The sequence below is a fragment of the Oryctolagus cuniculus genome, chromosome 16, assembly GCF_964237555.1.
Source record: "Oryctolagus cuniculus chromosome 16, mOryCun1.1, whole genome shotgun sequence".
Lineage (NCBI taxonomy): Eukaryota > Metazoa > Chordata > Mammalia > Lagomorpha > Leporidae > Oryctolagus > Oryctolagus cuniculus.
Window position 1 is genome coordinate 40,766,154 of NC_091447.1, and position 14,303 is coordinate 40,780,456.

The 14,303-nt window shown below is 40.4% G+C and overlaps 1 protein-coding gene across 1 annotated transcript in view; it reads left to right on the plus strand.

Moving 5' to 3' along the window:
• The window catches only part of PON2 (paraoxonase 2), a 31,692-nt gene that overhangs the window by 15,523 nt on the left and 1,866 nt on the right, over positions 1–14,303 (plus strand). Inside the window, exons 3-7 of the mRNA XM_002713792.5 lie at positions 3,534–3,589; positions 8,285–8,450; positions 8,966–9,092; positions 10,922–11,122; positions 14,027–14,108. Coding sequence (XP_002713838.1) covers positions 3,534–3,589; positions 8,285–8,450; positions 8,966–9,092; positions 10,922–11,122; positions 14,027–14,108 — 632 coding nt within the window. The remainder of the gene's footprint in view (positions 1–3,533; positions 3,590–8,284; positions 8,451–8,965; positions 9,093–10,921; positions 11,123–14,026; positions 14,109–14,303) is intronic.

The window sequence follows — 14,303 nt, forward strand, 5'->3', positions numbered from 1 at the left end:
TTTTTCTTGTTCTGACAGTTAAAGACCTGAGGTGCAGAGAGGTTAAGTGACTTTTTCAAGTCCTCTCTTGTAGCATCTTTTCCCAGGGTGATTAACACACATACCTAACTAGTGAATCAAAGTAGTGGAAAATAATAGGCTACACTCCATACTGTACTACCTGTTGGGAATGGTAAAGACACATCTATTAGAAAGTTAAAATAACCTGTAGCAGAGAAATTTCTTTTTCTCTCCTGTAACATTCAAAGAGAAGCAGATGGTCTAGGATAATTAGAAGACTGCAGAACGTAGTCATTTGGGTATGAAGGCTGATGAAGCAACACAACCGTCATCAATACAGTGATCCTGTCTTGGTCCAAGACCAAAACTCTGGGTGTTGTCATTTACCAGCAGGATGGAGAAATGACAGTTTACATAGATATGATTTTAATTTTATTTTTCCCATTGGTTACATACATCTGTATCTTCACATCCCACTGACCCTGACTTAAGCCCATGGTCACATCTGTTAGCAAGGAAGTGTGAGAGATGTTGGTAGTTATGTTGCCATGTGCCTATTGCTAAAAAGGAAGAAGGAAAGTATTGATACTGCGAAATAGGGGGTTATCTCTGATGCAGAGAATTGCTAACATAATAAGGGACGGAAATTAGATGTCTAAGTCAGGAGATTTTCTAGAAGCATTCTGAAGGGGGTTTTAAAGGAGAGTGCAGGGTGTGGGTTGGTGAAGATCTCTGTGAGAGGCACAGAAGTAAAACTTCAGGGGGAGTTGACCACAGTTGCATATACAATGTGAAGTGTCTTTAGAAAGGAACCATGGAGAAAGTTCAGCACTAGAGTGGGTATTTTCTATGTGTGTTCAGGTAAGACCAAAGAAGTTGAGTCCCAGCTTCCTAATTTGTGCCCTTGAGCCATTTTCCCAGTCTTTCAAAACCTCCATATTCTCATCACAAACACAGGGGATAATGATATTGCCTCTTAGCTTTGTGAAATTATGTGAGATCTTGGACGCAAAGTACTTAGAAAGAGTATGTTACTTGGTAGCACTTTATGTATGTTAGTACCTATTATTGTGACTGAATCGGAGAACAGATTTCTGTAACCTTGACTGCTCTTACTGTAATCACCAAGAGGTGACACAGTGATTAAAGCCTCGTGTGGTAGTGGCCATAGACATGAGATGGGGAAGTAGGTCTGAAAACTGTTTCAAAGAAAGTTAAAGGGAGACTCATTTCTTCCCATTGAAATTAGGCTATGGAGTTAAAGTTACAGTGAAGTTAAAATGAGAATGTCTTTAAAACATTGTTCTTTCTTGACTGTTAAAAGAATATTCTGTGTAGTAAACTTTAAACAAAGGAACATAGAAAGAAGAAAATCACTTGTAATTGTGTCACCCAAAGGAACATAGTTAATTTTTTCTATATTACCATTTTTTATATATGTTTAAGCATGTATGTACACACTGGAATGAAGTTTTCTTAAAGAATGTTCAGGAAAACAGATTTTTATGAATTAAGCTTCGACTAAATAGGTCCAGAAAACAAAATATGAACTAGTATTTTGTGCAGGTGTGTGTGGGTGTGTGTGTGGGTGTGTGTGTGTGTGGGTGTGCGGGTCTGTGGGTCTGTGTGTGGTGTGTGGGTCTGTGTGTGTGTGTGTGTGGGTGTGTGTTTGGGTCTCTGTGTGGGTGTGTTTGTGTGTGCATGTATGTGTGTTTGTGTGAGTGTGTTTAGGTCTGTGTGTGTGTAGGTGTGTGTGGTGTTGTGTGTATGTGTGTGGGTATGTGTGTGTGTTTGTGTGTGGTATGTGTGTGTGTGTGTGTTTGTGTGTGGCGTGGGGAGGTCTGTATGGGTGTGTGTGGGTTTGTGTGTGGGTCTGTGTGGTGTGTATGTGGTATGTGAGTCTGTGTGTGGTGTGTGGGTCTGTGTGTGTTTGTGTGTGGTATGTGTGTGTATGTGTGTGTGTGGTGTGGGAGGTCTGTGTGGGTGTGTTTGTGTAGGTGTGTGTGGTGTGTGCATGTATGTGTGTGGGTATGTGTGGGTATGTGTGGGTATGTGGGGTGGTCTGTGTACATGTATGTGTGTGTTTGTGTATAGGTGTGCGTGGTATGTGTGTGTGTAGGTGTGTGAGTCTGTGTGTGTGTCTGTGTGTTTGTGTGTGTGGGTGTGTATGCCTGCTGGTGTATGGGATGGGGCATTCTTCTGTCCCTGCTTATTCACCATTAAGAACCACCATGAAATTAGGGTCTAGTCATTCATAACCTTTTTTTGGGGAAATCCCAGACTCTTTTTGAATCTGCTAAAGTTAAGGACCCTTTCACACTAAAGTTCTTTTCTGTACATAAACACTTCATTTTGTATCGTACAGAATTTCAGAGGGTGCATTAGATACCTGGAAGCTGGTTTACAGTTCTGTGGGCAACCATTCAGGGTGAACACTTTTCCACTATGCATACTTAGGCTTAGATATGTACCTGTTTTTGAAGAACAAGCAATCAGATCATCTTTACAAAGTGAAGGTTCTTGGCATTTTTATTTTGTTTTGTTTTTCTGCACTGTAATACAGCAAGCAACCCTGGAGACAATCAGCTACATGCAAGCTCATAAATCAAAACCAAAATGGCTGGACAGATAGATGCCGTTGATCTTGACAACCTGGCAACCTAGAAATAATCTTAGAGAAATCCTTTGAAGATGTCTAACAGGGGAAGATTGGATTTTGTGGACTCAAAGAATGTGTCATGATTTGGCTTAATCTAAGCCATTTTTATTCCTCTTTTCTCTGTTTGAGTCTATTATCTGTGGAATCTATGCAGTGAGACCACTGGGAAGGTCTTATGTCTAATTATTTGCTATGCTATGTGGCATGTACTGCAGACAATCAATAAACAGTCAATAGTCATTGTAGCCTGCCCCAGAGACAGGAGTCAGAAGCTGCAGCTGGCTTAGGTGCATGACATTTTCCTTTAGTTTTCTTCTACTAGTATTTTCTGTAATTTAAAGCCTAAGTTTAAAGATTAAATGGAAAGCTTCCTTTACCTATGAGAACATGTAGGCACTGTTTTTTAAAGTGGGACTATGTAATCCCAGGTGTTTTCTCTCTGTTAATGAGAGAAATGTCTGTCTGCTTCAGATGGGATGAGTAGAGAAGAGGACAAGGATGTTTGCATGGTTAAGTGATTGTGAGCCCTCCTTTGTGAAAGTAAAATTCCCCTGATGTCAATTAGCTTTACACAGACATCTGGATGTTTATCATAGAAATGTGCAGGTGTCAACTTTTTCTGTATCATAGCAGGAAATGTGGTGATAACTTGACTTTGATTTGAGTAAACACAAAATATCTAGCATTTAAAGTCAGAAGTTCATTTTAGGAAGAGGTTTAGACTGACGTTTATGAAAGAGAGTGGTTCCTTGGAAAAAAAATCAGAACCATCCCTGAAGATACTGACACTCTGATAGCATAAACAACGTCCCAGTAATGCACTAACAGATAACAGAACTTGAACGTGATAGTTGACTGTTCCTTGAACTTGCAGAAGCTGGCTCTGAAGATATTGACATTCTGCCCAATGGTCTGGCGTTCTTTAGTGTGGTGAGTACCGAACTTTCCCCACATTCAGTACAGGAGGTTCAAGGCTATTCAGTTAGGCCTGCAGAGCAGATACTGGCTTTTAGAATTCCTCACTTTCTAAAATATCTCCTGGAAAAGACAGGTCAAGAGGACCTTGGAAGACTTAGGAAGTTTTTCCAAATATGGAGATGAAGAGTTTTTGCCAATTGATTTATTGCTGTTCCATTGCATTACACTAAAATATACCATACAATGTTTTGGATATTTCAGGCACTATTGTGGATATTTGATACTGTTCATCTATTTAAATATAGCATTTATCTTTGCTGTTACATTTTGTGTTATTTATTTAATTTTGCATATTCATATTTGTTATTGTTTATTTTAAAAATATACATCCCTTTTCCCAAACCAGGGCCAATGCCTTTTCTTTCTTTCTTTCCTCCACTAAATATTTATCATAACTAGAAAGTCATCAAGTGATTGTATTTATACCCTTTATTCTGATTTCAATTCTTATAAGCTGAAAAATAATATCCTTTCTGGGTATACAGTAGAAAACATTTAAAATTAATGATGCTGGTCTGCACCAAATCTGTTCTAATTGAGAATTCAGGTGAGCGGGCAGATGAAAAGGCTCTGAACACTCACCTTTCTGGCTTGGGCATAGGTGAGAGTCCTAGGCCTCTTTCTGGGTCCAGTTCTTCTTCAGGAAGAAGTACATGACTTGAAAGGCTGCCTGTAATTAGATCGCTCCCTGTAAGTAGCCAGTATTTCAGTCCCCAAGATTCAGGAAGGATGTGAAAAACTTGGAGATGCTTTAGAAGAAAGTCGCAACACTACTGAAGTAATTGTCAGATTTATGAGAAGGTGAGAGGGCTCAGCTTGGAAGAGAATGAGGTTAGGCCACGCTTCTTGGTGGCTTTTATATGAAATACTGAGAGCAACTGGTTATTACCATGAGGGAAAAAAGAAGTACCATGGGCTTTGACAAAAACACTAATATTTATATTTAATGTTTAAAATATAGTTTTAAAAGAAAAGTTTCATTTAATTGCCTATACAGAATGAATAATGTGATAATTACTCTAAGACTCTGGGTTTGCTTGGATGCACATGCGTGTGCACCTGTCTGCAGGCCTAGAACAAAACAATGGGACTGCCAGTCAGAATGATTCATAACTAAGATGCAAACATCCAGAATAATGCTGGTGTGCTTTGTGACGGCCAACACACTGGCTTTTTGTTTGTTTTTTGCAAACATATTCTTGGAGACTTGTATAATTCAGAACTCACCTATTTCAAGATCCTCTGTGCCCCCAAAAAATTCTGAAGTGGGAAGGGTGAGGTCTCTATGAATGAGTCAGCTTTCCATCACTATAATACTGGACACAGATATTCATGAAAGAAGGGGGGTTATTTCACCTCATGGTTTTGGAAGATCAAGGTCCAAGATCAGGGAGGCACCACTGGTTCAGCCATCTGATGAGGCTGGAGGATGACAATGGAGTATGTGTGGCCAAATGATCCCATGGTGAGGCCAGAAGCAGAGCCAGAGAGAGCAGTTGGGCCTGATTCAGGCTGATACAGTGAGTCCTCTCTCAAGAGCTACCCTCTGAGGGCACTTCCCCCCGTGACTTAAGGATTTGCCACTAGGCCTCTCTCCTAAAAACCATAATTGAATCAGATCTCTGCCCTGCCACATTACCAAGTCATGACTTTGGGATGTAAATGTCTGCATGAATTCAGGAGCCAAATCATGTTCAAACTATAGTGGTCTCCAAGCACAAAATCTGCAATCATTTTCCCAGTGGGACATATTACAGTCACAGTGATCTTGCAGCCATGTCAACAGAATTTGTTTCTTTTTTCAATATTATCCTTTCTTGGTTATGTGACTTTGGGGGGGGGGATAAATTTAGAAAAATTCCTACTTTACCACTGTTATTTGTTTACTCAGCATTGTCTTGAACACTTCCCAAACTGCTCTCCCTTCTAAAGAAACAGTTCATATATCATGAGGGTCGTTTGATCTTCCTAGAATTTTGGCTCATCAAATGCTTCCTGTCCCATAGTTACAGGGTGAGGGTCACCTCAAAATTAACATTAGACTTGAAGAGAGATTGATAGAATATGAAAATTTAAACAGCAATGTGTGAGTGTACTTAACACTACTGAATTGCACACTTTAAAATGGTGAAGATGATGAGTTTCATGTTCTATCTGTTTTACTACAATCAATTTTAAAATGAGGAGAAATATTTAGATAGTAGGAAGATTTAACATAACCATGTCTAGTTATCACCATCTGGGATATCTTCCTGTGTATATTATTGTTTTGGGACTCTGATTATGAATAGAGATTATTAACAATAGAAGAGGCACTGCTATGTAGCAACAGCACAATTCCAGCTTATTCTGCTCACTAGGACTGCCAGCATTCAAATTATGCAATTATAGATAGGTTTTTTTAATTGGAGGAATTTCTGGTTATGTCCAATTTTGTGCATAAAGTGAGACTGTTTTGTTGTGCCCATTAAATGTATATAAACAATGACTGCATTGTATTAGAAAACTGAATAAGATAGTGCATTCAAGTAAAACTTACTTGAACTTGATTGATAGATCAATTGGCAGATAAAACATTTGATTGCTAGATAGATAGATAATATATTGGTTGACTAATTCAAAAGGCAAAAGATCTAGATCTCAGTGAGTTCCCAAATAGAAGTCAATACTCATTCCTAATTGAAACCTCTAAGCAGAGAAGGAACTTGCAACAAACACCATTCCTAGTGGTAAATTTGAGGTGCAGTCCTATTAATGTTCATAAACTTAGCAAATGCCTGGCAAAAACCATCAGTAATCTACTGGAGTTTAATAACCTAAAACGCAAGAAAAACTAAATGTGAGGCAGAGGAAAGAGACAAAACTGCCATTATTTTTAGATAATTTGCTCATCTGTTTTTGTAAACAAGCCAAGAAATTTAACTGCATAGATTAGAACTAACAGGAGAGTGCAGTGAAGTTAATGGATCAGAATGAACACATCAAACTCAGTGGCATCCCTCTGCACTAAGAAAAACCAAAATACAGTGTTCCATTCAGTATTCCCAATGAATGTCCTAGATATGAGGGAATCTTCAAAAAGTTCATGAAAGAGCATATTATGCAAAAACTGCATGGTTTTCAAATTCTTTTGGCATTAAAATAAACTTACCCTTTCATATATTTTTCCTTGAGTTTTTTGAAGTGCCCCTGCAGTAAGGGTAATAGAAAAAAAATCTGTACACCAGCGTTAAGGAGAACAGGGTAAGTGGGAATTTTGATCAGGGTTGGTCTCACTGAGACAGGGACGTTGGGAACAACTATAAAGAATTTGAGGGAGGGAGCCATAGATCTCAGAGGGAAAGCATTCCTGGGCAGAAAAGACTGTAAAAGCCCTGCGGCAAGACCATGTTCAGTTTGTTGAAGAACAACAAGGAATCCAGATGAGGAACAGTCACAGGCCATAGGGCAGAGGAATGGGGTGACTGGGATGTGGCAGGGGCAGGGGGAGTGTCGCTCCCCCTCTTCGTGGAGGAACGACACAGGACCCTGCGCTGTTCTTTCGTCTGCTCGGCCCTCCCCGGGTTTGCTGCTGGTTCTTCCCGGGTTGGCTACTATCCCTTCCACCTCCGTGGAAGGGCAGTTCCCCCTGGCCACATTCCCCACTTCCGCAGGGGAGCGGCACACCGCCGGCCGGCTTTCTCGGGGGCTGCACGGGTTCCCTTAGATGTTCCCCATAGATGTTCCTGGTGCACGCCGTCTCTCTCCTCCTTTATAGTCCTCCTCCGCCAATCCCAACTCGGCTGCCCACACGCCGAGTACGCTGCTCTCCAATCAGGAGCAAGTCCTACAGTTTATTAGTTGAACTGGAGGCAGCTGTGCGGAAGCTGTTTACTTCTCTCCCAACGCCATGTTGTGGGAGAGCAGATGCATAGAATAAGTCTTAATTCGAGTAACTTAGTCTAGTCCGGATTGCTCCCCACAGGGAGGGTGCAGAAAACGGTGGCTCTCATGTGGCTGTTAGGTCCTTGTAAAACATTTTCCTGGTAATCTGAAGGTGATGGAGGGTTTTGATCAGGGGTGTGATGTAATCTGACATCTGGATTCTGAGGCAAGACTGGACAGCATGCAAGAAAGGACAGAAGCGGAAAGGCCAGTGCAGAGACTGGTGTCAAATGACGGTGGTGACCTGGACCAGGGCAGCTGTGCAGGAAGTGGTGAGAACTGTTCACAGCCTTAGGAAGGGATGTATGGTCCAGGAAAAGTCAGCAGGCTTTGCTGATAGATTGGATATGAGGGTGCAGTAAGAAGGGAGTGCTGACTGACATCATTGACCGAGACTTGTAGCACTGTGGAAACAGCACGCAGGCCTGGGCCTCAAGATTTCCACAGTCCACGCGTGAACTTAGGTGTCCCCACCCTCAGCTCTGCCGGGAATGTCCCAGCCCCTCACACTCCCTAACCTGAACCCTTGATCTTCTGTTTCCGCCCAACAAAATCAGTTATTACTCAGCGTTCAGCCTTCTAGCTCTGTTTTTCCTATTGTCTTCTTTCTGCTTTGTGTCGGGGGCTTTGCGCCATCATCCTTATCATTCATGTATAGTGTCCACTTTAGGCTATAAAAATACGTAAGCCTTTATACCTGTCTTTTTTCACTGTTTTGGAAAGGGTCTGAAGTGTCCAGGACTCCACAGCTTTGCACCAGATAAGCCTGGAGGAATACTAATGATGGATCTCAAAGAAGAAAGACCGAGGGCACTGGAGTTAAGAATCAGCCGTGGGTTTGACTTGGCTTCATTCAATCCACACGGCATCAGCACTTTCATAGATGATGGTATGAACCAAAGAGCTACCAACATTGGGAAACGTATAATGACTCCCACATGACTGTGGAGAATAGATTGGTTATTTGTATAGGAAGAGAAGAACAATTAGCTCATGAATTATTTCCATATTTTTCATGCAAACAGGTTGTTTGCCTCTTCAGCTAGTAGTAAGTTACATTTTGAAATTTCTAACAGCACCTGAATGTTAAGGTTTCATAACCTTTTCATGAAGCTATGATCATTGCATGGGAAAACAGCTATATTTCTGAATTAAACTGTAAACAGATTATACATGAATTCTGTCCAGGCAGTGGGAAATGCTCTGTCTTAAAGGTCAGGAGACCAGTGATCAGAAATAACACCAAAGAGTTGTTGCTGGGGAAGATGGAGACAAGAATGGGATGCTGGGTCACCTCAGGGCTGACACAGTCCACCCTGCCTTGCCTGCAGCATTTAAATGTCAGTGTTTGCCCAGAGGTACTGTGGTGTCCTGTAAATTAACTTGGTTCTTTCACTTCTTTAGATGACACAATTTATCTCTTTGTTGTAAACCACCCGGAATTCAAGAATACAGTGGAAATTTTTAAATTTGAAGAAGAAGAAAATTCTCTGTTGCACCTGAAAACAATCAGACATGAGCTGCTCCCAAGGTTCTTCCTCCTTTACTTCATTCTCCTGTGTACCTCAAGCATTTAAAAATATCCCCCATGCTGAGTGGCCCTTTCCCTTTTATTAGCTGACATATAAGATCTAATATATAGAAGGTTCTCCAAAACGTGCAAAAATATTTGAAATCCAGACATACTTTTTCATAATACTCATTTCTATGAATGTTTTGAAGACCTTTCATGTGTAAAATTTCAAATTTTTTTCACCAAGATACTATTTTTAATAAAGCCATGAACAATTTAAGGTAGCACATAATGCAAGAGCTTCTCTCTCTCTCTCTCTCTCTCTCTCTCTCTCCCCCTCTCTCTCTCTCTGCCCCTGTGTGTGTATGTGTGTGTGTGTATTTGTACAGGTTAAGTACTCCAAATACAAGCATCTGAAATCTGAAATGTTCCCAAATCTGAAACTTTCTCAGCACTGACTTGACACATGGACAACTCCATACCATCAAACTTTCTTCCATGCATATAGTAATTAAAAATATTTTCATATAATAATAACCAGTGTTCTGTGAGGACTCCCTAGAGAAATGACTAGATACTGGACCACATGGTGATACTTTTAAGTATCTTGGAGTAGAAGCCAAGCTGCACCATTTTGTCTGCTGTCAATCTCCCTCTTAGCTGACTCCACACCCAGTTCAGAATGCCTGACCTGCCAAGGAAGAGTAGCCTGTTTTATCATCTGGGGTTTGTATCTTTGTATGGGAATTTACAGAATGCTTTCACAGGATTAATGGTGACTATGGGCCACCCCTATAAGAGAATGGCCTTCCAGAATCAGAGGTGTTCACGTTGGCAGTGGGTTACTACTACTTGAGGACATAAGGCCTGTGAGTGATATGGCTAATAGAGAATCGTGGGCCCCCTCCCAGCTCAGTGTGCGTTAGCCTACTGCTGCTTTTAGTTTAAACATGATGGATATTTCTAATTTCTGCTTCCCCTTCTAGGGTGTAAGCATGTAGCTTCCAATCATTCTTCCAGAAATGCCCTTCCTAACCCACAGGCGCGAGTCCACCACTCAGGGAGCCTCTGCTTTATACGGAGCTCTTTCAGAGCCAAGGAGACACCCCCCCCCCCCCCAAGAGTAGCTCTGTATTTTTCATGTAACAAAGGAGAAGGTAGCTCTTTCAGAATTTTTTGCATAGGGTAATTGGAATTTAAATTTAATAACACCCTTGCCTAACAGGCTTTAAAAATGTAATTGTTTTTAGCATATCAATCTCTCACCTGAAGCACTGTTCTTAGGCAAATTCATCATCCATTCCTCTGCAAGTTTATTGAGTGCCTGTTCATTCTGGGCATGTCGGCTTTGGGAGGCAGTTAGACATTGAACAGTCGGCCTGCGCTTGACTAATAACTATGCAGGGAACTCAGCAAAAACCCAGCCACTGAGTAAATGGAAGCTAAGTAAATGTTATTGATGGCCTGGCCACCTCACCAGGCCATCAGGCTACCCCGGCTCTATACTGTGGCCAGCTCTGCCCTTATGTCCAGTTGTTAAATCCTACATGGCTGGCTGTCAAAAGAAACATACCCTTTTGGCACCAACTTCTCTTTTCTTTTGTGATAAAATCCTGCCATAATTGCTAAACGACCTGTCTTCAAACTAGCTGGTACTATACAAAATTGTTCTCTTAAAACATTATTGTAGTATATTTCATACAACTAGAGCTGTGTGATTTTAGAACATCTTTTCCTAAAAATAATCTCTTGCTCAAAGTGTAAAGCATATGTTGTGTAAGCCCTATGGATATTTCTAATATGGAGGCCCTCGAGGTTTTTATTTTCTCTCCTGTGTTTTCTTGCAGTGTGAATGATGTCATAGCCGTCGGGCCAGCACATTTCTATGCCACCAATGACCACTACTTCTCTGATCCTTTCTTAAAGTATTTGGAAACATACTTGAACTTGCACTGGGCCAATGTGATTTACTACAGTCCAAATGAAGTTAAAGTGGTAGCAGATGGATTTGATTCAGCAAATGGGATCAATATTTCACCTGATAAAAAGTATGACTCTTCAGCATATCTTCATTTCTCCTAAATTGTGATGCTGGCCAAATTCCTTACATTGCTTTTCTAAATGTGATATGACAATGGTTGTGGCCGGCGCCGCTGCTCACTAGGCTAATCCTCCGCCTTGCAGCGCCAGCACACCGGGTTCTCGTCCTGGTCGGGGCACCGGATTCTGTCCTGGTTGCCCCTCTTCCAGGCCAGCTCTCTGCTGTGGCCCAGGAGTGCAGTGGAGGATGGCCCAAGTGCTTGGGCCCTCCACTCGCATGGGAGACCAGGAGAAGCACCTGGCTCCCGGCTTCGGATTAGCGCAGTGGGCCGGCCGCAGCGCACTGGCTGCGGCGGCCATTGGAGGGTGAACCAACGGCAAAGGAAGACCTTTCTCTCTGTCTCTCTCTCACTGTCCACTCTGCCTGTCAAAAATAAAAAAAAAATAATAATAAATAAATAAATAAAAGACAATGGTTGTCTTGACATTTTTGGTATATAATTAACAAACAGATATAAACATATACATAAATGAGTATATATACTCATTATATATAGAAGTATTTACATAATAATGTATATTTACATGCATTATGTATGTCATGTTATGTGTAAGTATATATGGAAACATATTTATATATAATATATAAATTTTGGTATGCATCATTGTCAAGTTCAATTTTATAAATATACATTTTAATAAAAATAGGACCATATTTATGTGTACATATTAAAGTATCAGTTTAAGGGCTTCCTTTAAAGAAAGTCATTATTTTTATTGGCTACATGCTATTCCATTATAAGGATTATGTTAAACTAATTTAACCAATTCTCTGTTGATGGGTATGCAGATTGTTTTTTTCTACATAAAACCCATTTTAAATGACTTCTTCCTCACCAGTGGAACTTGTTTAAATATCTTAAATGAAAAACTCCCTGATGAGAACATATAGCATGATGGTTAAAGATGCAGATTTTGGACTTAGCTGACCTGGGTTCAAATCCCAGTCAGGTCACTGGCTAACCGCTGTCATGTGCCCACCTCTTTGCACGTTTGTACAGATTGTTTCCGTAGACCACCCCAGAAACAGAACCGCCAGCTCAAGCAGTGTCAACTCTATAAATGTTAGCATCAGCAGGTACTGCCAGGTTGTCCTCTAAAATGATCTCATTATTTCTGTATATGCCATCAGAACCTATATGGAAGGATGTTAAATTCCTTATTCTCTTTCTCTTCTGCCTTAGCACACTGAACAATTTAAACCACTGCAAATGTAACATGCAATAAATTTGGCATTCCTTTACAACTAAATGCCTTTATTTTTATGATGCATTTTCCCCTTCTTTTTGTTGATTACACAAGATGAATGTAGAATCATTTCATTTAACTTGTCTCTAACATGAGCTGACTTCTCTAGCCAAATCCATTTTTCTCTCTAACTTTCATATTTCCATTAAAAGAGTGAAATTTCCAATCACCTAGGCTAAAATATAAAGCATAAGTAAAATTTAAAAACTAGTGATCATGAAAAGGGGTTCAGCCTTAACTCCTTCTCTTTTACCTTTCCTAGACAAACAGGGAGCAAGCAGTGCTGGTGCTGCCTGTGCCTCCTTCCCTCTCTGCCACCCCCTTTCCCTCGCCACCTGCCTAGGTTAGCACCCATCCTTCTCTGGCTACAGTGCAAGGATTTTTTCTAACTTGTTTTCAGTCTATTTCCATTTTAGTGCTCCAGCCAATTCTGTCCATCTGTAATCCTCTAGCCTATGAGGGCTCCCAAAAGTGGGACTTCTGTCCTTAGCTTTGACGCCTTATGCCCAGCACAGTGGCAAGGCACAAACCCAATGCTCATGTACTGTTGAACTGAAATGACCATTTGTTATTATGTCGCTTTGTTACTCTAAAAATTCAATGGACTCCAACTGCCTATGAAATCAAAGCAGGCTAAAGAGTTGGACTTCCTTTAATCCACTCCAACCAGCATTTTCTATTGCTCCCATAGCTTTCCATGCTTTAAACAGAAAACTCAGTATTTTGCCAACATTTCTCCCTCATTCTTGCCCCTATGCCTCATGAGCTCTCCTCTTCCCAGAAGTGCATTGTGCGCACATCCTCAGACTGAATGTCTGCTTCCATATCCACTGCCTCCCCCTTGGTGAGCCTCCCTGTGGACTTGGGTGTTAGATATTTCTGTAGTCTGTAGACTTGAATAATTTCTCATAGTTCTGATCATGCTGCCTTAGAAGTTTAATGAGTATGACCGTCTGATCATCCCAACACACTGTAAAATTATGAGAGAGCCTGCGTCTTCTTGGTGTTTATTTCTGCCACAATACTGAATTTGTGACTTTCCACATAATTGCTCACTAGAATTCACTGAGTCAATTCACTGAGTAAAATGACCATAAAGTAGCCCATTATTTGGCTCCTCCCCTTAGATGTAGACAGATTGTTCTGAATATCTCTTACTAAAATTTTCCACGTATCATTTTACTAAGTATTAACATTAATAAATATTTTAATAAAATGTGTCCTATACTATATATTTCTAAACATACATAACACTTAGAAATACCAAATGACACCATGGGGTATGAAAGCTTCCCTTGTGAAGCCAAATAGTGTTTTATTTTCATCTCAGTGGCAGATAGCACAGACTTTCTATTAAAAATGATGCCCTACATTATTTCTCCTTATAAACCTTTTGGAAAAATAATAGTTTCATAATTGTTGTAGCACCACTGAATTGATTTTGAGAGTTTGCCTTTTAAGTAAAAATTGACCTTTATCAAGCATTCCTTAGGGGCCTATCATTGATTAACTTCTTGGGAGGTTATTTAGACTCACTCTTTGATACTGTCTTAATGAAGCTTATATTGGCATGGAGCTCTAACCAGTGTGTCCTTTTTGCAAAGGTATATCTACGTTGCTGACATATTGGCTCACGAAATTCATGTTTTGGATAAACACTCTAATATGAATTTAACTCAACTGAAGGTAAAATATTTATTTTTATACATAGAGTAGACAATAATATGTTATGTTTTGCAATTAGAGTTGTACTATATTATAGCAATATCATACTTAGAACAGAATATGGGAGCTAGAGTAGCTATTCTCAGTTTTAAAATATGACATCCCTACAACTAGAAAATCTGTTGGTCCCAGCGGTCACAAGGATCAACCATGATT